A 21329-nucleotide genomic window follows, 5' to 3' on the forward strand; every position below is an offset into this window, starting at 1 on the left:
AAAACAAATGGTCTGTGCTTAACACCTAGTATGGGTCTCATAAATGTTCACTTCCTCCCCTCCTTTCTTTCCCTTGCTGTTCTCTTCCTTCTCTCTTCCATTTGAGATCTATTCAGCTATCTGAAGAATTTCCATGTCCTCCCTGGGTCCTTGCTTCTCCACACTAAAAGTGCTCCAGTTCATTTAACTCATCTTTATACGACATAATGTAGTTTTGATCCATTAGCTCTCACAGTTTGATGGCTTTTCTCTTAGTAGTCTCCACTTTTTAAAGATCCTCCTCTTAAATAACATGGCAACCATAGAACCCAACCCTTTTGGTGTGTCTGCCCAAGGAATGTAGATTATCACCTCCCTCATTATAGAATCCAAGTCTTTAGCGATGAAGCTTAAGTCGCATTAGCTTGATTCATTTCTTCCCTCCAGTTACCAATATATTATCACACTATTAAGTAGACTGTTAAGTCTACGGCCATATCAACCTGAACGCACCTGATCTCATCTAAATAATCTATCAATTTCTAGTCTTTCCCCTGTATCTTTAGATGTGCCTTTCCTCTCTTAGACTTTTGGACTCATTTTACAGAGTCAATATGTAATCAGAACTTTGCAGATAGATAGAGCTAAGTTTACACCCTGGGTTTCAATCCTGGCTCTACCTCTTGCTGATTATTCTCTTCAAGGCTTAGGATTTTTTTTTTTTTTTTTTTTTAACAAATGTGAATCTGTGCAATAAAGATTACCCAAAATAAACCTCATAGATTGCTGTAAATAGTAAATGTCATAGTTTAATGGAGGTTATTAATGACTATGCTTTCCATTGCCTAAGTATGATAAGCTAAATCTGTTGGCTACTATTTGAATGAGCTATTCATATTGCGCTATAGAATTTTGAAGGATTATGATTATATACATAATACTTTTAATATATTTACATGATACAAATATGTTGGAATCTGCATGTCCTCAATACAAATCATTTATAAAAATATTGAGTAGTACGGGTAGAAGTCTAAGACTTTGGGAACATCAAAAGAGACTATTTCCAGACATGCACTGATACACTCCAACAGATGTTTTGGTTCTTGTTACCCCTATTAATAAATAAGAAAATGGAGGCTCCAATAGGATAAGTTCATTGTTCAATAACTCAGGGCTGATAAGTGGGAGAGGCAAGGGAAAAATATAGATCTTTTTTCTCCTACTCCAATGCTCTTTCTTCTGTATTATTTTACCTACTTGAGGATTGATGTATGGTGCTGGACACTTAAGCGGTTTCAGAGTTCTGGACCTGTATTTCTAGCTGCACTCCAATTTCTAAGGTTTCAACATTCAACAGTTATCAACTATAGCCTCCCTAACCCCCTGGCATCTTTCCTTTTTAATGCCCCTACCTTTATCCTCTCTTGATTGTAAACAAAATGAAGACACTCTTCCAACACCCAGATTATAGTTAAAAAAAAAAAAAAAACTCTTCTGAGCAATATCAAACATTTAGAGCAGATAATAAAACTATCTCTAGATCTTGACTCTTGCCTCATTCTGCTGTAATAAACTTAGTAGCTGATTCTTCTCAGCAGGTCCTTTCCAATTGGTTTCTAAAGTCCAATCCCACAGCAAAGCCCAGCAAGGTGCCTGACTGCCTAAAGACAAAGTCCTTTCCTTTCATGTGAGGTTATAACTAGGCCTTAGAAGAGCCTAAATCATGCCTCCTAGGATAGGACAAAGACTGGGTGGTGAAAGGACAAATATCATTAGGGTCACTAAAGAATTTTAGATAATTACACACTGATAGATTATGAAATGTCTCTCATCCTTCTGTACATCTGCCTCATGCACTACTGAACTTCTGATATTTTTACATTTAAAAGTTTATATACAATGTACTCAGCCTAGTAATAAAATACTATTTCAAATGAATGTGATTTGTTGAACACTTACCATGAGCCTGGCCCCCTACTTTGCCCTTTGTCTCTAAAAATTTGTGATTTAGAATTTCCTGATCATCTAGCAGGAAAAAAAAAAGATTTACAAAAACAGCAAATTACTTGGGCGTTTTACATAGCTAGTGGCAGAGCTATGATATGAAACCTAGTCTATCTGACTCAAAAACATGGATCCTTTCCAAGTGTGCCTCTGTTCATATTAATTCATTTGGTAGTATCAGGAGGCCTACAGTTTGCAAGAAGGAGTGGGTCCTAAAAGGAATATATGATCTCTTTATATTATAGTCACATTTCACAAAATGTTAGGAGAAACATCAACTGATATCTTTAAAGGGAATAATAGACAGAAAGTCAGAAAAAAAGGAAGAAAAATGACTCCCTTGCAGGACTTCAACAAAATGGTAGGCTATACATGCTTTAGTAGAGCACAAAATTCAGTCATTGGTATAGAATTCTATTGATCTTGTGAAACAAGATAGGAAAGCATATTTAAAAGAATATCAGTTTGAGAAAAAGTAACCATTCATGAGTATTCAATAGTTTCACCACTTGCCAGAGAAACAATTCAGAGAAATAATATATAATATAATATGATATATATGTATATATTCATTATTCTATTAGGCAAGTTTTCATTTAGTATGCACAAGTCACTAAAAAGATATAACGTATCAAAACTAGATGATAGCTAAAATAACAATTTCAAAACAATAACACAACAAAGCAAGACATACAGGAAAATAATAATAATAATTGCTATTATTATTTTGAGGTGGGATCTCGCTCTGTCACCCAGGCTGGAGTGCAGTGGTGCGGACTTGGCTCACTGCAACCTCTGTCTCCCAGATTCAAGCAATTTCCCCACCTCAGCCTCCTGACTAGCTGGGATTACAGGCATTTACCAGCACACCCAGTTAATTTTTGTATTTTTAGTAGAGATGGGGTTTCACTGTGTTTTACCCAGGCTGGTCTTAAATTCCTGACCTCTAGTGATCTGCTGACCTTGGCCTCCCAAAGTGCTGGGACTATAGGCTTGAGCCACCATGCCCAGCCAAGAATGATTTTTTTTTTTTTAAAGATGCCCCATAGTATACCTTGGAAAAATGCATGTGGGAGACAACTGTCCAGCATATTCTTTTTCCAAACTGGAAGGACCTGTATAAACAAATGAGAGAGAAGTAGAATGTATCATACCTGATTAACAGTCATACATGTTGATACATGTATATCACTTGTACAACAGTATACACTGTAGCAAATATCACTAGTATAAAAGTATACACCATTGCAAACAGAGAAGGAATGTAAGAAGATGGGAATAGCTGATGTCCCAGCCTCAGGAGGAAGACTCCAACTAGTGCGGACACCCTTATCACCAGGGCTCTACAGGAAGCAACATAAACTAGGGACTTGTATCTCCTTCTCCCATGTAACATTCCTTTAGAAGTTCCTTAGTGCAGGATAAGGCAAAATAAACCATCAGCATCAAACTGAGCTCATGAAAGGATGGGGGAAAAAAAAAAAAAAAAAAAAAAAAAAAAAAACATCTTGTGTGAAACAGGAGAAAACCGGAATCAATTACCCAATGTGTTGGTTATTGCAGCTTACTCAGTAATCTGAGGAATTCAATCATTGTTCTAGATTCTCCCTCATTGGTGCATATTAAGACACTTACAGGGTAAAACAGTGAGCAAAAGCGATTAGTGGGGAAGAAATAAAGTTTTGTTTTGTTTTATATAAGATTTTCTAATGTATAAATACTGTGGGTATTCTTAATTATAGAAACCTCATCCATCCATTCATTCCAGTTTAACCAAAGGCATGACAACAGACTTTACATGGTGAAAGTTGTAGTTGATTAATATTCTAGACTCTAAAGCAGAATTTTACTGTGTGCAGAGATGGTGTCAATAGTCCTAACAGACAGGCTTAGTGAAATTTGATTCCATTATGGACAATTAGTATCTAGGACAAAGAATGGAATTTAGACTTTCAGATTGGGTTGGTCGATTTGTAAGGCGAAAACTGTGGGTGTGTGAGGGAGAGTGAGAAGTGGGGTTTTGGGAGAAAATAACAAGAGGAAGGAAGAAACTTGAAACCACTACCGTTTTAACAGCGCCCTTATTTTCTGCAAGTAGCTATCAAAATCATTCAGCATTTTTTATACACAAACAGTTTTGCATCTTAATAGTAGCTGATAAACAATCTCCTTTCACATTTATGCACAGGCATCTAAAAAAAAACGGTGATTTTTTTTTTTTCTACTAGGAGGAAAAATACCACATTTCTTTCAAGGAAAAAAAAGAAGTGAAAATCATTGCCAAAGTGAACACTGGCATTTAAGAAGCACAAGCTACTGACAGATGGTTAATGGTCTGAGTATCAGCAAAATCAAAGCAAGGAAATTGCTAAAAGGAGTCTAATCGTTCAAAAGATAATTGCGTATCACAGTTCTTCTACATTTACTTGCTACTGGTGTTGACATCAGTTGAGATATTCGGTACATCTTGGGAAGGCCGCTTGTTCAGACTTCACAGATTCTCTGCAAAAGACGTTAAAAAAAGGTGGACTATATATTAAAAATAGAAAAATTATGCCAAAACAGATGGCATCTACTAATTGCACTAGTCAGATTTGTTTACTGAAATAATACAGAGATACAGGATTGAAGGTAGGAGACCAGATTGAAGACACAACTTCTCAAAGTTGTGTCTGCCTCTGTGACTTTGAACATTTTCTATTGCCTCACTACATGCATCTGAATAACCTTTTCTTGTAAATAAGAACCACACTTTATTTGGAAAATCTAGACTTAAAGAGGTTGATTTGTAATCCACAGAAAATAATGAAAGTGAGGTATTTGATTAAGAAATCTTAATAAAATGACTGGTTCTAACAGTCATTTAGCCCCCAAAACAAACATATTTGTATTTTGATCATCTGACAAAAATCAACTTCATTATCAAGTTTCAAACGGTGCATGGAGATTGGTGTCTCTTTTGCCCAACAACTTAAACCACTGACAGGTGGTCACAGAGATGTTTTTTAATAGTTTTTATCAGCTTGGACATTCATTCCTAAACAGCGTAAGTAACACTGCACTAAAGATCGCATACCACTGGGAAGATTTTAGAACACAGTTCCCATGAGCACATAACTTAATTTCTCAATCACAAATTAAAAACCTATCAAAGCATGCAAATTATGCAAACTTTGATCATTTACTGTTCATCAAATAGAACTATCTTCTGTTGACTATGAAACTTTTGTATATAATATCACTGTCCTAGTTGCTTTATAAGGTAGGACCAAATTCTTTTCTGATTCACCACCTATGTCCACATTTTGTAACATGAGAACTAGTAATGGATTGTCTTTGTAGCTGTAATACAATCAATCAAACCAGGCTGATTCTACAGCTTTAAGTTTAATATTTCAATAAATTATATACAAACCCTATTAGGAAAATATAAAGCTAATAGAGACCTTTAAAGATGTCAGGATAACTTTCTGGCCTTCCTTGGAAGATCTCTAAATCAAAGCACACATTTACAAATTTCATTTGTTTGGATACAAAATAAATTCCAATAATATAATGTAATATATCATTATGTTACTTGTCCTTTTCATTTTTGATCAATATTGTATGGATGTGTCCAGCCCAAATAACCTTATTTAAGTGTTCCCCACGTATTAAACTTAATTTTCAGCCTACAAATCCTGCAGCAGAAAGCAAGATCTTATTGTTCTATCTTACAAGTGCTTATAGCAATCTACAGGAAGTACGCTGACATTCATTTGAAAAGTAGCAACAGTAGGAAAAAAAAAAAACAAAAAACCTTCATGTACAGATCTAAAACTTTTCAAGAAACAATCTACCAGTTCCATCAAAGCAACACATCTGTTCTGAAAAATGGTGTGCTTATATGTGTTTCTTCCAAAGGGAGTTCCCAGCCTCTTCTTCCAATTGACAAAGGACAAAATTGTTACTGAAATAGGAAGCTTCCTGTGGTTGACCCTGGAGAAATAGAGGACTGAGCAGTTCCTCAGCTGCAAATGTCTGAATATCAACAGGTGCAGAAGTCTCTTAATGAAGGAATTCCACCCTACCTTCTCACAGATGCCCACAGGCATTGCTGTGCACAGGTGCTTGCAGAGTTCTGTCTTCAGCAGCCTCTTGTTCTCATCCGTTTCTTGGTACAAATGAGTGTGTAGTTCTTGGGAAAGTCAGCCTTACAAACCGTCTTGTTTCTTTTGAAAACAGCCTGCGTAACCAGAGGCAAAGAGGCAGAATGAGGTCACACTTCCTGTTGGGCTCACATCAGTAGTATTTACACTGAGGAGTGTGGCAAAGATTTCAGATAGTTTCCTGGGCCAGCAGCAGGGAATCTGCAGCCCGTGTGTCAGGCCAGCTGGTTACACCCTGGTCACTGGAGGGGTGGTTTTCTGAGCTAACTTGTCACCCTTGGCTGTGAGAATGTGAGAAAGACTTTAAGCGAACTGACACTTCTTGCTCATCATCTGGCCACATTCATTTATAAGTAGTGCATAGTAGTGATCTTTGTCCAAATCACGGAAATTTATTGAGGATAATGCACTGATGCTATTAAATTCAGAATCCCATTAAATAGCCAGAGTTTGATCTTAACGAAAATTTCTATAGAGGCAATATATTTATCCACTAAAAGTTGGGCTTTACAAAAAAATATATAGATGGCATTTTACATACACATTATAGTAGAGTGCGAATACTTGATGGTCTATGTGGGTTCCTACATATCTGTACTATTATAAGTGATAAAAAGAAATATACATTCAAACACATTCCAGCAACATTGAGGTACCACTGCATAGTGGAAAGAGTGTGGGTTTTGGGGTCACATAGAGATTCAACCTGTCTACTATCTTAGTCGTGTGACCTCAGATTTGTGATTTACCTCTCTGAGTTTCAGTTTTCTTGATTATAAACATAATACTATATATGTCACATCCTGGCTTGAAGAATTAAATGAGATAAAAGAAATGAGAAATAATTCAGTCTTCAGCACAGATGTACAAGGTGTATTCCTTGTTTTCTGTAAATCAAGTTCTCTTCTGAGACACCAGCTGGTCAGGCTGGCAGAGAAGTTAATCTCATCCTTTCTTGGGGTTTCCTTTCCCCCCGAAGTTCTGCCACATGGCAAGATCCTCTGTAGAACATGTTCTAGGAAGCAGAAGCTGTCAGGAGGAGGGCCCCTCTAATTTCAAAGCTCCCTGTCTCTGGAACTTCATGTCTAATCCTTACCCCTTGAGTGTGGGCTGAAGCTGCTGACATGCTCCTTGTAAACAGAGTAAGGCAAAGGTGCTGGGTTCCACTGCCATGATAAGACTTCTGTCTTGTTGGACTCTATTACTTTCTTGGCTTGCACACTTTGATGAAGCAAGCTGCTATGGTGGAGAAGCCACGTGGCAAGGAATCAAGGGTTGTCTCAAAAGCCAGCATGGGACCGATGCTCTGTCCAACAGTCAGGAATCCAGCCAAGAAACAAGTGTGTGAGCTTGGAAGTGGCTCTTTCTCCAGTTGAGCCTTGAGCTGACTGCAGCTTCATCTAATGCTTAATTGCAGCTGAGAAAGACCCAGAGTGAGACAATCCAGGTTAGCCCTGCCCAGCTCCCTGGTCCACGCAAACTGGGAGGTGACAAATGGTGTTTTAAGCCATCATGTTTTGAGGTAGTTTGTTACACAGCAACAGATAACGGATGCATAGACCTAACACAGGTCACATCCTAAGCCACCTGCCATTGTTGACCACTCAATCAGCAAGTCTCTGCTGCTTTACTGCCTCCTATAGAATACAGTCACATTTACTCAAGGCTACTTCTGTTCACCTCTGCCTAGACTTATCAGGCAGCTGTTCTGCTCTACAGCTGTTTGGTGCTCTCTTTATTGGAATTCACAGTTCTCTTCTCCTTTTCCTGTTTTTTCCTTATTCTTCATCCTCCCCCTTCCAGTCTTGGCTTATCTGTTCTAGAAAGGGAGGAAAATCCTTCTGACTCATTTGAGACCCTCTGCTCTTCCTGTGCCTACAAATCCACTTCACCAAAGAGCTCATGTCAGAAAGACTTTGGTCTATTTTGTTTAAATATCTGACACATATTAGAACCTTATTATTAATGATCGTAATAATTGCTAACTTTAAGGAGTGCTTACTATGTACCAGGATCTGTTCTAAGTGTTTTCCACATATCAACACATTAATTGTCATGTCAATTCCAAGGGAGAGGCTCTATTATTATTCTCATTTTACAGATGAGCAAACTGAGTTTAGAGAGTTAACAACCTTGCCCAAATTCACATAGCCAGTAAGTGATGAGTAAGCAGAGCTAGGATTCAAACCCTGGTGAGAGGGTTCCCAAGTTTGCATTCTTAACCTATAAGTGCTGAATGATCACAGCCAATGTGTTTCAGCATTTCCTACAAACTAGGCACTGCACTAAACACTATGATCTTGTTTCAACCTCACACAGCCCTAGAAAATAGGTGCAATTATAATCCACATCAGGACAGAGGCTTATAGAGTTTCCATGAATCCTTCAGAATTGCCAAGGGCCAGAACTAAAGTCCAACCCCATGGCTCCCCTCTCAGTCCTCTCTCTTGTGGCCCACTCACCTTCTCATTGTTTCTCAAACACTAGACACATATCTACTTCAAGATCTCTGTGGTTAGCATTCCCTCACCCTAAGGGTCACAGGGATTTCTTCTTCCCCTCCCTCAGCTCTTTGCTCCATTGCCTTGCTAAGAAGTTGCACTCTACACCACTCCCTAGTCTCTCCCTGCTTTATTCTTTTCTTAAGCACTTTTTACCAAGCAATATGTCACACAATTCATTCCTTGTAACAAGAAACATACTCCTCACCCAGGATATAAGCCTTAAAAGAGCAGAGAATATTGTCATTTTTTTTTTTCATTTAAGTAGTCCCAGTATCAAGAATAGTGCTTCTCATATAGTAGGTTATCAATCAATGTTTATAGAATCAACAAATAAATTAATTGCATCCAGGCAGACTTGCCTTCAGAACTCTTATTCTGCATGTTATAAATCAATGTTTCTAAAAGCATGTTCCACAGAATATTTAATCCTCCACTATTAATGGAGGTGATGTGTGTGGATGGGGGAAAAGAGTGTTAACTGTAGGTACAAAAAGTCCTAGAAAACATAGGTCTCTGTAATAGGGGTCACTATAGAATCTTTTAAATGATATTTGGACTTGTTACTATACACAGGACACATGAACTCACCATCTGTCAGAATTATTTGCTTTGAGAATCTTTCTGTCACATATCATCTCCCAAGACCTGGGTTCCAGAGCTGTGTGTTGCAAACTTTCATGTGCTAAAAATCACAGAGGATCCTACAGAAGTAAGGCAGTTGGAGACAAGTATTTCATATCAGCTCCCAGGTGAAGCACAGCTGCTAGTCTGTAAGATACTCTTTGACAGGCAGGATGCTAGAGAACTAATTTTAGGAAATGCTGACATAAATTGGTGAACTCGACAAATTCAATTTTAACATACTACAAGCAACGAACAAACATGCCTGCATGCTTGCTTAAATCCCTCACGTACTCAGTACCTCCCTTCCTACCCAAGCCTCATCCTGCTCTGGAACTCTGTGACCCATTAGATGGTGTCACCTTCCACCCAATTACTCATGCCAGAAAACTAGGAGAAATCGTTACTCCTATCCATACAGTTCTTACACTTATCATCTAAGTCTCGACCTTCACTATCTGCTCTGGGAGTCTAACTATGTCCTTCTGTTGCCTGGAATTCTGTGCTAACATGCCCAGGTCACCTGGCCTCCCTCTAATACATTCCCCAAGCCATGGCCAGAATGACCTTTCCAACAGAAAATCTTATTATGACACCTCCCTAATTAAATCCACCAGTGCTTGCCCTTGCTCCTCTCCCCTGTCAAATTCAAAATCATCTTCATGGCCTGCCAGGCCGGATAGGGTCTGGTCCTATTTTTCTGCCTCTTTGTTCCCTCAATAAGCCCCATCTTTCTTTTAGAATTCAACCATACTGGCTTTTTTTCAGCTTCTCTTAGCTTTGCTCTACCTCAGGCCCTTGGAATGTGCTATTTTCTTCATCTCCCATCTCTTTCTGAAAGAGCTTTTTTTCTGAGCAGCCTCTCTGACCCTCTTAGACCAGGTTATGGATCCCAAAGCTGCCTGCACCTCCCCTTCGGGGCATACATCACAATTGCAATTAATGAGCCAAGTTTCTGACCATGTTGGTTCCTCTTGCTACACTGTTAGTTCTGAGAGAATAAGAAGAATGCTTTTCTAGTTCGCTATTACAGTTTCTATGATTAGCATAGTCGGTACTTAATAATATGTGAATAACATTTAATTTTTTATCATTTAAGTCTGGCTGAGTTTTCTGCCACACATAGCCCAGAAGGGCCAGAAGGAGGTATATGGGCAAAAGCCTGGACAGGCTTATAATTTGGAAGGAGTTGGAAGCTAGCCAATTTATAACAGTTATGCCATAGGAAAAATCAACCTCCAAATCTTAGTGGCATACAGCCAATAAGCTTTTATTTTCTCACTTGGTGGCTTTGCACTACGTCAACTTGGCGAAGTGAAACTACATTTCCCAGAATTCCTTTTTTGTGCGCTCCTGGTTAAGATAGGCCCTAAAAAGCAACTTGTTCAAGATTTGGAAGCAGAAAGTGGAGCTGGAGATGTGTGTATTCTTGGAAGATCCACGCCAGTCAGACTTTGCAGCAGCTCATATACATTTTCACAGACCTGCTGGCTTGATGTATGTACTTGGCCCAGAGCTCCGGTCCCTGCAGATCACTTCCTTCCACCTCACACGTCCTCGTAGAGGAGAGGGTGTAGCTCTACAGAAAGAATACCAGCTTCTGCTTAGAACGTACACAGCAATGAGGGTGGTGTCTCAGAGACCGGAAAAGGCCTATGTGACTTTTGGTGATAGATCCACGTGTGTTCCAGATGGTTCTTTGTGGATTCCAGTTTTCCGTGTTCTCCTCTGCTTCCGGTTCATCTTTTGATATTGATCAACTGTCTTGTGACTTTGGGCTCAGCACTCCTCCTAAGAAACAGCCAAACTGAGCTCATTTACCAGTGTCCATAATGGAAAAAGGTTCAATTCCTATTTTATGTAATTGCAATTCTGCACCATTCCTAGCAGTTCTGTTTCTCTACTTGAATCTAACACATTTTTATATTATTATTATTATTTATCTTTTGAGACAGAGTCTCACTCTGTTGCCCAGGCTGGAGTTCAGTGGCACAATCTTGGCTCACTGCGGCCTCCCCTTCCCAGGTTCAAGGAATTCTCCTGCCCCAGCTTCCTGAGTAGTTGGGATTACAGGCACCAACCACTACATCCAGCTAATTTTTGTATCTTTTAGTACAGTTGGGATTTCATCATTTTGGCCAGGCTGGTCTTGAGCTCCTGACCTCAGGTGATCTACCCACCTCAGCCTCCCAAAGTGCTAGGATTACAGATGTAAGTCACTGCACTCTGCTGAATCTAACACATCTTGACCTTTGTTCACTGCAAGGTGGTTGTAGCTTTGCTCCTTGTGCCATCAGTCCAGGAGGCAGTACCCCTTATGGGGGACTTCCCTTTCTTGTGGCAGAGGAAAGAGAACAGAAGAGCTGCCAGAAATATATAATGGCTTTTAAAGCTTTTCAGAACTGGCGTCTGAAATTCGTACCCATATTTCCTTGGTCAAAGCATATTGCACGGTCAAGTTCAATGCCATCAGGATAGGGAAGTACACACTCCATGGAGAAGCATTGTAAGTCACAGGGCAATGGGTGGAGGCATAGCCAAAGTATATAGGTTGGGGTGGGAAAGGAAGAACTGGGAAGTGTTGTATAATTTACTACAGCCCTCCACGTTGGTCACAAATATTTACATTCCTCCTTTTTACTTTAAAAAATGCTGTATTTTTCTAGGCATGGTGGCTCAGGCCTATAATTCCAGCATTTTGGGAGGCTGAGTTGGGTGAATCACTTAAGCTCAGGAGTTCAAGAGCAGCATTGGCAACATGATGAAACCTCATATCTCCAAAAGTAGGTAGATGTGATGGCTTGAACCCGTGGTCCAAAATACTCAGGAGGCTGAGGCCATACGATGATTTGAGCAAGGGAAGCGGAAGTTGCAATGAGCCAAGATCCCACCACTGGACTCTAGTCTGGGCAACAGAGTGAGCCTCTGCCTCAGAAAAAACAAATGCTGTTTTCACTTCATCTTTCCAGAGGACACCCCAAAATCTTATTTAACCATGGCAACAGTCTTCAAGTCCAGAATCTCATAATAATCTCTACATAATGTTGTTTCTCTTGATATAGGGACTTCTAAAGCACCTTATCCCATATGTCCAACATTCAATACCAGAACAGAGATAGAATAACTTCCATCAAAACTTCTCCTATTTAGAAAGAGACTAATGGGGCCATTCTGAAATGTTATGATCTATTGTTACAAAAGCCTTGTACCCTGTGTATAGGGAATGTTCCTTGATACAGCTCTGATTTTGTTCCCAAGGGGTAGCAACTCAGGCAATTGTGGCTCTTGTTTCTACACTCTGGAAATTAAAAGTACTTTTTTTTCCATTACTCTCCTCAGCCACCTCTGAAGATTAGAGAATATGCCTTCCTTGGGGGCTGAGCAACTTTCTCAACTTACTTTCAGCTTGTAGAAGTCTACAAAGAACTAAAACAGATTTACAAGAAAAAAACAAACAAACCCATTCAAAAGTGGGCAAAGGATATGAACAGACACTTTTCAAAAGAAGACATATATGCTGCCAACAAACATGAAAAAATGCGCATCATCATTGGTGATTAGAGAAATGCAAATCAAAACCGCATTGTGATACCATCTCACACTGGTTAGAATGGTGATCATTAAAAAATCTAGAGACAACAGATGCTGGAGAGGATGTAGAGACAAAGGAACAATTTTGTTTGCACTGTTGGTGGGAGTGTAAATTAGTTCAACTATTATGGAAGACAGTGTGGTGATTCCTCAAGGATCTAGAAACAGAAATCTCATTTGACCCTGCAATCCCATTATTGGGTATATACCCAAAGGATTATAAATCACTCTATTATAAAGACATATGCACACGTATGTTTGCTGCAGTGCTGTTTATGATAGCAAAGACCTGAAACCCACCCAAATACCCATCAATGATAGACTGGACAAAGAAAACATGGCACATTTACACCATGGAATACTATGGACCCATAAAAAACAATGAGTTTGTATCCTTTGTAGAGACATGGATGAATCTAGAAACCATCATTCTCAGCAAACTGACACAAGAACAGAAAACCAAACACATGTTTTCACTCATAGGTGGTTGATGAACAATAAGAACACTTGGGCACAGGGAAGAGAACAACACTCACTGGGCTAGGTTGGGGGGTGGAGGGGGCGGGGAGAGAAGGGACAGTGGGGTAAGGGGGAGGGAGAATGGGGAGGGATAACACTGGGAGAAATGCCAGATGTAGGTGACAGCAGGGAGGGGGACAGCAAACCACCATGGCTTGTATATACCTATGCAACAATCCTGCAGGATGCAGGATGTGCACATGTACACCCAAGCCCAAAATATAATAATAATAATAAAAAGAATTCAACACACTAGTCACACCGGGGAGATTTAAAAAAAAAAAAAAAGAAGTTAGCAAATGGAAAGATTACTTTGTAACTTTTAGTTGTCATAATCTCTTTGATACCACACTGGCACCTCTTTGACTGTACATTTTATTAAGACCATATAGACACCTTTTCATGCGTTTGATTTCAGTCAGCTTTATGTGTCAATATTCATACTTATAATTCTTTTGAGACATGCTTCTTTTGAGAAGTACTCTTTGTTTTTAAATTGATAGCACTTTGAATTTATTGGACAACCAGTTGGTTAGGCATCTTTCCTGTGTCATGTAAATAATTCATGGGCACATCTTCAAAGAACTTTCAAACTGTTTGGCTTTATGAGAACTGCAAGATCATGTTGGTCCGTATGAGTTGTGATGAAATTGTGAGATCATAATGACACTAAGGAGTTATGTTACTTACAGGTAATATAGGGGTAGGGCTGGGGATTATATAAACAAATATTTTGAGAATATGACACTTAAATTATAAGTGATCCACTAAAAAAGGACATATAAATCAGAAATGGCAAACCAGAATAGATTTGGATTTATTTAAACTGGCTTACTTCAATTCTCTTGTAATAACACTGGAATAGTTCATATCCAAATAGTGATAGAAGAATTAGATTTCTAATGATTTGTCCTGCTTTCTAGAATCTACAGTTTCTACATAGTTAAATTCAAGGCAGTACTTTCATTATTTGCCTTTAGATTTGATTTTCTTATAATTGATGTTCTCAAACTTCCTTTCATCACAAATATTTACATTCCTTCCTTTTACTTCAAAAAATGCTGTATTCAGCCAGGCATGCTATCCACACCTGTAATCCCAGCACATTGGGAGGCCCAAGCAGGCATATCATTTGCTGCTAATGTGTCTTTTTGGGATTTAGAGAATATTTCCTGCAACTAGAATTCCTGTCTCTTAAAAATGCTATAGGTATATCCCTGCTGTTTGCTCAGGGTTCATTTTCAATTGAGGCTTTTTTTTTTTTTTTTTGAGAAAGAGAGACAGAGATGGGGAGGGACAAATTATGAAATGTGGGTGCAGAGGAGGCAGATGGAGAGAGACTGATTAGCTAGTGAAATTCTACAATAAAGTCTTAATAAGAGCTTACATTCTGGGCTCAAGAACAGTCTTATTCATCTCTGTAATCTCCAGCAGCAAATGCAGGGCTTGACACAGTATGTCCTCAGCAAATGTGTGTTTTCATGAAATCGTAGCAAAACAGGGACTATTCTCAGAGATTACAATAATTAGAATATGGTTCCCTGAAACGGATGAGAAAGGAACATTAGGAAGCACCTGCCAATTGTATATCAATTATAATTTATCAAATATAATTTCTATTTTATTTCATCTTCATTACAACGCCACAAAGTAGGTTTAAAACTTTAATTTCCATGTGAAGAAGAGCAAATCGGAAAAGTATCTAGTCCCAAACATATTTCTAATGTGTCAGGTCTAACATACAATTCCTGGTCTCATTCCAGATCCCTGGATCTTACATGGTTTATCATTTTAGGTTGCTATTTAAAAAACAATAGCAAAAAGCAAGTTAATGGACTGACTTCCTTCAAATCGACAGTCTCCTATTACCTTCAAGATAACATAGTTATAAAAAAAAATAGGAGAGAAAAGAAAGAAAACCAAAGGGTGTTACTTCTCATCCTGGTTAAACTGGCTCTGTTGAATGTTTTGCAAAAATACAAAAGAGGAAGTAATCCGATACTCGACCACAAGGGTGTGTTGCCTCAATACTTTTACTAAGGCAAACCACGAGCTGTGCAATGCTTGTGCTGACAAATTATCTGCCCCTGCCCCACTCCTTCTCCCTCCTGCGGAAGGGTTATTATTTCATTTGAATGTCCACAGTTACCTTGGAGATATTGTTATTGTTTTTCGGTCCTAGCCAAGAGGCCAGACATTTAGACAAATTGTGAGTGACTGGATCCCAAATGCTGACCCTGCATATTCTTCCACACTAAGACTTTCAAGGTATGGAAGTTACCTGTTTGTGTGTTTGTCTACTTGTATACATTGCTAAATGCCTTAAGATCAGGAATTAAGCTTACCTGTCACTAGTGCTGTGTGCTTGGCACATCACAGATGTTCAATAAATGCATGTGGAAAAGAAATGTAAGTAGAATATTTTCATTTGTCAGCTCTTGAAACTATAAAGAACTATAAGGCACTAATAATTATAAAGTCTACCTAGAACTCTTGTTTGAAGCTTACTGATTCTTCAAAGGAATTTTTTTTTTAGATGGAGTTTCGCTTTTGTTGCCCAAGCCGGAGTGCAATACATATTTTGAATCTCTCTTCCTCTCTGCTGTCCTTCCTGATTTGTCAAGTGAGAATGATCATATCCAATAATATCTTTGTTTCAAACTGATTTATATTTAGCTTTATATTGTGTTTGGCTGTTTCTATATACATCTCTGCAACATGGCAAGTCAACTTTGAATGGGTACCCAGTTTTCTTTTTCTTCTTGTTCCCTTATTCTACATCACCCAGTCTCTAGCATTAGAAAAGAATTCAAAAAGAGTTTGAGTGATATGAACTGAATGTGTGTCTCCTTGTCCCCCAAATTAATGTATTGAAGCCCTAATCCCCAATGCGATGGTACTTGGAAGTGGGGCTTTTGGTAAGTAACTACGTAATGAAGGTTGAGTCTTCATGAATGGGATTAGTCCCTTAGAAGAGACAAGTGAGATGATCTCTCTCTGTTATGTAAGGACACAGTGAGAAGGCAGCCAGCTGCAAATCAGGAAGAATCCCAGGCACCAAATCAATAGGCACCTTGATCTTGAACTTCTCAGTGTCTAGAACTGTTAGGAATAAATTTCTGTTGTTTTAGCTACCCAGTCTATGGTATTTTTTTTTTTTTTTTTTTTTTTTGAGACAGAGTTTCACTCCTGTTACCCAGGCTGGAGTGCAATGGCGCCATCTCGGCTCACTGCAACCTCCGCCTCCTGGGTTCCTGGGTTCAGGCAATTCTCCTGCCTCAGCCTCCTGAGTAGCTGGGATTACAGGCATGCGCCACCATGCCCAGCTAATTTTTTTTTTTTTGTTTTTTTTTTTTTTTTTTTTTTTTAGTAGAGACGGGGTTTCACCATGTTGACCAGGATCAGGATGGTCTCGATCTCTTGACCTCGTGATCCACCCGCCTCGGCCTCCCAAAGTGCTGGGATTACAGGCTTGAGCTACCGCGCCTGGCCTATGGTATTTTTTAAATAGCAGCCCAAACTAAGGCATTAAGTGATTAAACAAATAATGACAAATGAATGCATGTAAGTAAATGAATAATGCATGCTTCACATATGCTGTCTGCCATATTTGAGGATGTCACCGAATTGCTGCTAGGTCTGTTCTCAGTGAAAACAATGATCACTAAGAGAGTAAAAATATTCACTACTTGGTGACTGTTAATTTACGTAGTTGCTGTGGTCTGTTGCTCACCCTCTCCTCCCCTAGTTTTAACAATCCACAGAAATGGGGATTGTATGTTATAGAGACTATCTCTAAAATCAAAGACTTACAGAATTAGGAATATGAATGTTAGGCCAATCTCTCACTGGATTTGCCTCTCAGTTGGCTTGGTTTTCTAACTTTGCAAACCAGGAAGAGAATGGTCAGCTTGGTTGGATGGCTGTAAATTGTAATCTGGAGTTACCATTGTGTTGAATATCAGTTATTTTTGCTGTCTCTATTTCAGTCTTTTTCTTTTAAGTAACAGCACTCAAATTTTGCATTAAAGAACCTAGTCATCCTCACTGCTTAGTCCATTAGGTTTGGACCAGTCTTCACACTTACCTGCCCGCTTAGGCGTTGGAACCCAGTTTAAGCCAAATCAGTACAAATCATCCCCACGGCCACCATGCTTGGTTCAGGTTTAGGCCCCTAACTTAATTTAGGCCAGTGAAAGAAAGACTTCTAGGATTTGTTTTTATGGTCACCAGGATGCTGTCATGTCTTAAGCTGTTGGGGACTGGGATGTGGATCCCTAGAATCAAGCCAACCCTTAGGAAATACAGTGGAAGAGGTTATAGTTTTTCACTAAATCAAACTGACCCAGAAGGCAGACTTATCCCTTACCTTCTATTAATTCCCCAAACTGAAAAATTCCCTTTATGCTTACACATAAAATTTTCATTAAATCTTCTGTCACGTGAGACAAAAAAGAATCCCTACACACTGCAGGTGTGAATTTTTCATGTACGTATGAATTGTTCAGGGTAGCTTGCTAAAATGCAGACTTCCAATGCCCAAACCTAAAATATAAATCAGGGCCCAGGAACTTGCATTTTACCAAACAGTGTTGCATTTTAACAGACTGTCTTGTTAAAGCAGTGCCCCTAAGCTGCATGCACATTTGTATAATGCAGATAACTAGCAAACCAAAGCTTGAGAAATACTGATATAGCTAATGCAGGAGACACTAGCAAACAATGATAAAAATCTGGGGAGGTGCAAAAGTATCAAACAGCAGCAGGAAGCAAAGACCATCCCTTGTCCTGAATCAGAAATAGGAAAATATTTTGAGCTGTCAAGAGTGGATTCCATATCCAGTGTACTGCTATTTATAATATCTTTACTAATTTCTCATAACTATTTCTTCCTGCTTTATGTGGGATGATCATATATCTCAGTTTGTCTAGAACTGTCCAGGATCCACCTGTCATTCTGGTGTAATTACTAATAGCACTTCCTTCCATTCTCAAAAGTGTTCGGGGTTGGATGATAAATTTTATGGTCACTCTCTTGCTTCATGGTAATCTGCACACACAAAAAGAGTTCTTTGTCTCTCTTGCTGCACTTGCTGAAATAGTCATACGCATTTTTTCTGTTTCATGACCCTGAGTAGCAGAGATTTTAATATCTTAGAATCATTACTGCCAAGCCTAAAAGTTTTAAAAATCTCAGAAATCTATGTGGCTCTGAGTAACATGTAAACTTAGTAACATATAAACTTACAGATATATGAATATATATACATAATATATGTATATATACATATGTTATAAAGCAATACATACTACTTTAATATTCTATACTTTTATTAAAATGAATTGTATTATTATTTACTTTAATAATATATAATTTAATAATTTTTAAAAAATTTGTGTATACAAACACGTTTAAAATGATTTGGAACACCCTATCATCCTTAGAGTTGGCTCATTCTAAGAAAGTGGAATATAAACCTACAAATCACATTGAGGAATACATTAGAGATAGGAAAGAATGCTGCAGGAACATGGGGAGAGATGACATCTTTGCCAATTTATACATGGCCTAGAGGTCCTATTGTCAGGGATTAATTCTGGAACAACTATAACTTCTGGTCACTTGATAAACGGTTGTGGTGACAGAGAAAAGAGAAGCAAGTGCTTTGGCAGGTGAGGGAAGTGATGCCAGTGCTCTTTTCAAAGATTTTTATGTACCTGGAATGGAGAGATTTGACAGAGGTTATCTATCACAGCGGTTTAAGTTTCTACTAAACTAACCTTAAAAAAAAAAAACCAACAACCTTGAATTGCTTTGATTTTCTTACTAATGCTAATTATAAATATTCAGTAAACACACAAAAAATTGCTTTCTTGTGTTTTATTTGAAATCAAGGAGTATTTGGTATTAAGTAGTACCTTTTTTCTACTTTAAAAAAGGTATACATTTGTTAAATATTCCAGGAGACACTATGGTTCCATATTCATGCTTTTCATGTTGGAGGAATTTAGTTCAGTGATTTCTGCCTAACAACTGTTGTTTCAAGATAATTTGCCCACTGCTTGTTTGGTTCTGCTCAAACACAGCTGTAAGTTCTTTCTTTCTATATTTGGAGATGGAGTGACTGATGGCTGGGCATCAACCATCTGGAAAAGGGTGTGTTGGGTGGAAGAGAGGAGAAGGGACAGAGCAATGCATAGCTTCACTACATGGCTGGGAGTCAGTATAAGAGTTTTGTATATTCTGTATTCCTTCCCTGATCTTGACCTCTGACTCTATATGGTTAAAAGAGGAAATGACATCCTTTATAAGTTTTTTGTCAGTTTTATCAAGCGTAACGCCTCCCTTTTAGAGTCAACATTATGTTTACACCCTCTCCACTTTCCGAAAACTAATTCATAAATAACATAAAAGCTATACATATATACTTAAAATTATGACAATGATAATATAAAAAACAAATTTTATGAAAACAATTCATAAAAATCACATATATTTCAATACATAATGTACAGCCATGTCTCACAGAGACATATAATGGAGTAGTGAAGTGCTTGCATCTAAATTTAGATTTACCCTAAATGTAGCAGTTACAAAACCGGACTGACACAGGTGCATTCTATCAGTGCCTCAAATACTATGAGTAATTAGCCACTGGTGGCATGATATTTTAAAATGAGATAGACCCTTGGTAATGTTCAAAAAAAAAAAAAAAAGGGCAGTGTTTCGTTACGTTACATAGCTGCTTCATTCCTGGAAAATTTAATGTGTATTAAAACCTTTCAAAAATACTTACATGTGAAATGCAGTTCTAGGCACAGATTATACGCAGGTTTTTCACCTCCATGAATGTCTGGAAGGACATCCAGGAAGTCATGCATGACCTGGGGCAATTCTTCAAGGGATGGGACTGCACTTTGCATTTCAGGATGTCTAGCAGCCTTGGTTCCTTCCCAGCAAATAGTAGCAGTGCCCTGCCCCAAAACTGAGACAACTAAAATACCATCCTCCATTTCCAAAGTGCCCTCTCGGGGATAGTATTAACTCCACAGAGGACTACTAAGCCTGTACAATCTACTCGATCCAGAAATCATTTAAGTAGGGCCTTATTTTTATTTTTTTCTTTCAAGTGCTATTGTTGGAAGACCCATCATCAAGTTCCAATTAAAATGGAACAATCATCTTTTCAGGGCGGATTCTCAACAAATAGTTGGGAGAATGGACAGAATCTATGTTATTGTTTATGTATGCATTTTATTTAAATTGCAAACAACCTCAAATTTTTAGTGGTGTATAATAATAGATAATTATTTTTTCTCACTTACTAGTTTGTGATTCAGCAGGGGTTCTGCCAGAGTTCAGAAAGATTTAACTCTAGGCTGATCATCAGAAACTTGATTACTGGTACTGCCACAGATGTGGGAGAAAAGTTTCCTTATTTTGCACATCATTAGCAATTTTTGATACAAAGTCCTTAGTAAAAGAGTTTTACTTGAAGTTAGAACTTCAGCTGCAAGGGAGACTGGAAACATGAGATTCTGATTTTTTTCATCTTATTTAGTGGGAAGTTGGTTCTGCATCCAAGATTCATACGGTGGATGTATCATTTAGTTTGGGTAGGATTATGCCATGTAACAAATAATCCAGCTCCCAAATCTCCATAGCTTAAAATAATAATTATTTATTTTTTTCCTTATATGACACAGTAGTTGTGGATTGTCAGTGAGGCCTGGGATCATCATAATCTGTCTAGAACCTGGATTGCTAGAGCAGCTATCATCTCAAACACTGCTATTCAGTGTGCCAGAAAGAGAAAGCTTGGTGAGCTGGCATTAAAAATTACCAGCTGGCCATGACAAATCTCACTGCTAATTACATTTTATCAGCCAAAGCAAATCAAATAGCCAAGGTGGAAAGTATAATCCTGTCATGTCCTAAGGAAGATGCTACATGTATCTA

The 21329-nt window shown here is 38.4% G+C and overlaps 2 protein-coding genes across 3 annotated transcripts in view; one reads left to right on the top strand and one right to left on the bottom strand.

The window, feature by feature from the left end:
- Positions 1 to 6217, bottom strand: part of TMEM71 (transmembrane protein 71) — a 42217-nt gene extending 36000 nt beyond the window's left edge. Inside the window, exons 1-3 of the mRNA XM_010344229.2 lie at positions 6057 to 6217; positions 4413 to 4488; positions 3041 to 3101 (exon numbers count right to left, since the gene is read on the bottom strand). Coding sequence (XP_010342531.1) covers positions 3041 to 3101; positions 4413 to 4452 — 101 coding nt within the window. The 5' untranslated portion in view covers positions 4453 to 4488; positions 6057 to 6217. The remainder of the gene's footprint in view (positions 1 to 3040; positions 3102 to 4412; positions 4489 to 6056) is intronic.
- A 9303-nt stretch (positions 6218 to 15520) lies between these two features.
- Positions 15521 to 21329, top strand: part of PHF20L1 (PHD finger protein 20 like 1) — an 87231-nt gene continuing 81422 nt past the window's right edge. For both annotated transcript variants that reach the window (XM_074387150.1, XM_074387162.1), the window contains exon 1: positions 15521 to 15637. The gene's annotated coding sequence lies outside the window, so the exon portion shown is untranslated. The remainder of the gene's footprint in view (positions 15638 to 21329) is intronic.

Source organism: Saimiri boliviensis, chromosome 15 (genome assembly GCF_048565385.1).
Source record: "Saimiri boliviensis isolate mSaiBol1 chromosome 15, mSaiBol1.pri, whole genome shotgun sequence".
Taxonomy (NCBI): domain Eukaryota; kingdom Metazoa; phylum Chordata; class Mammalia; order Primates; family Cebidae; genus Saimiri; species Saimiri boliviensis.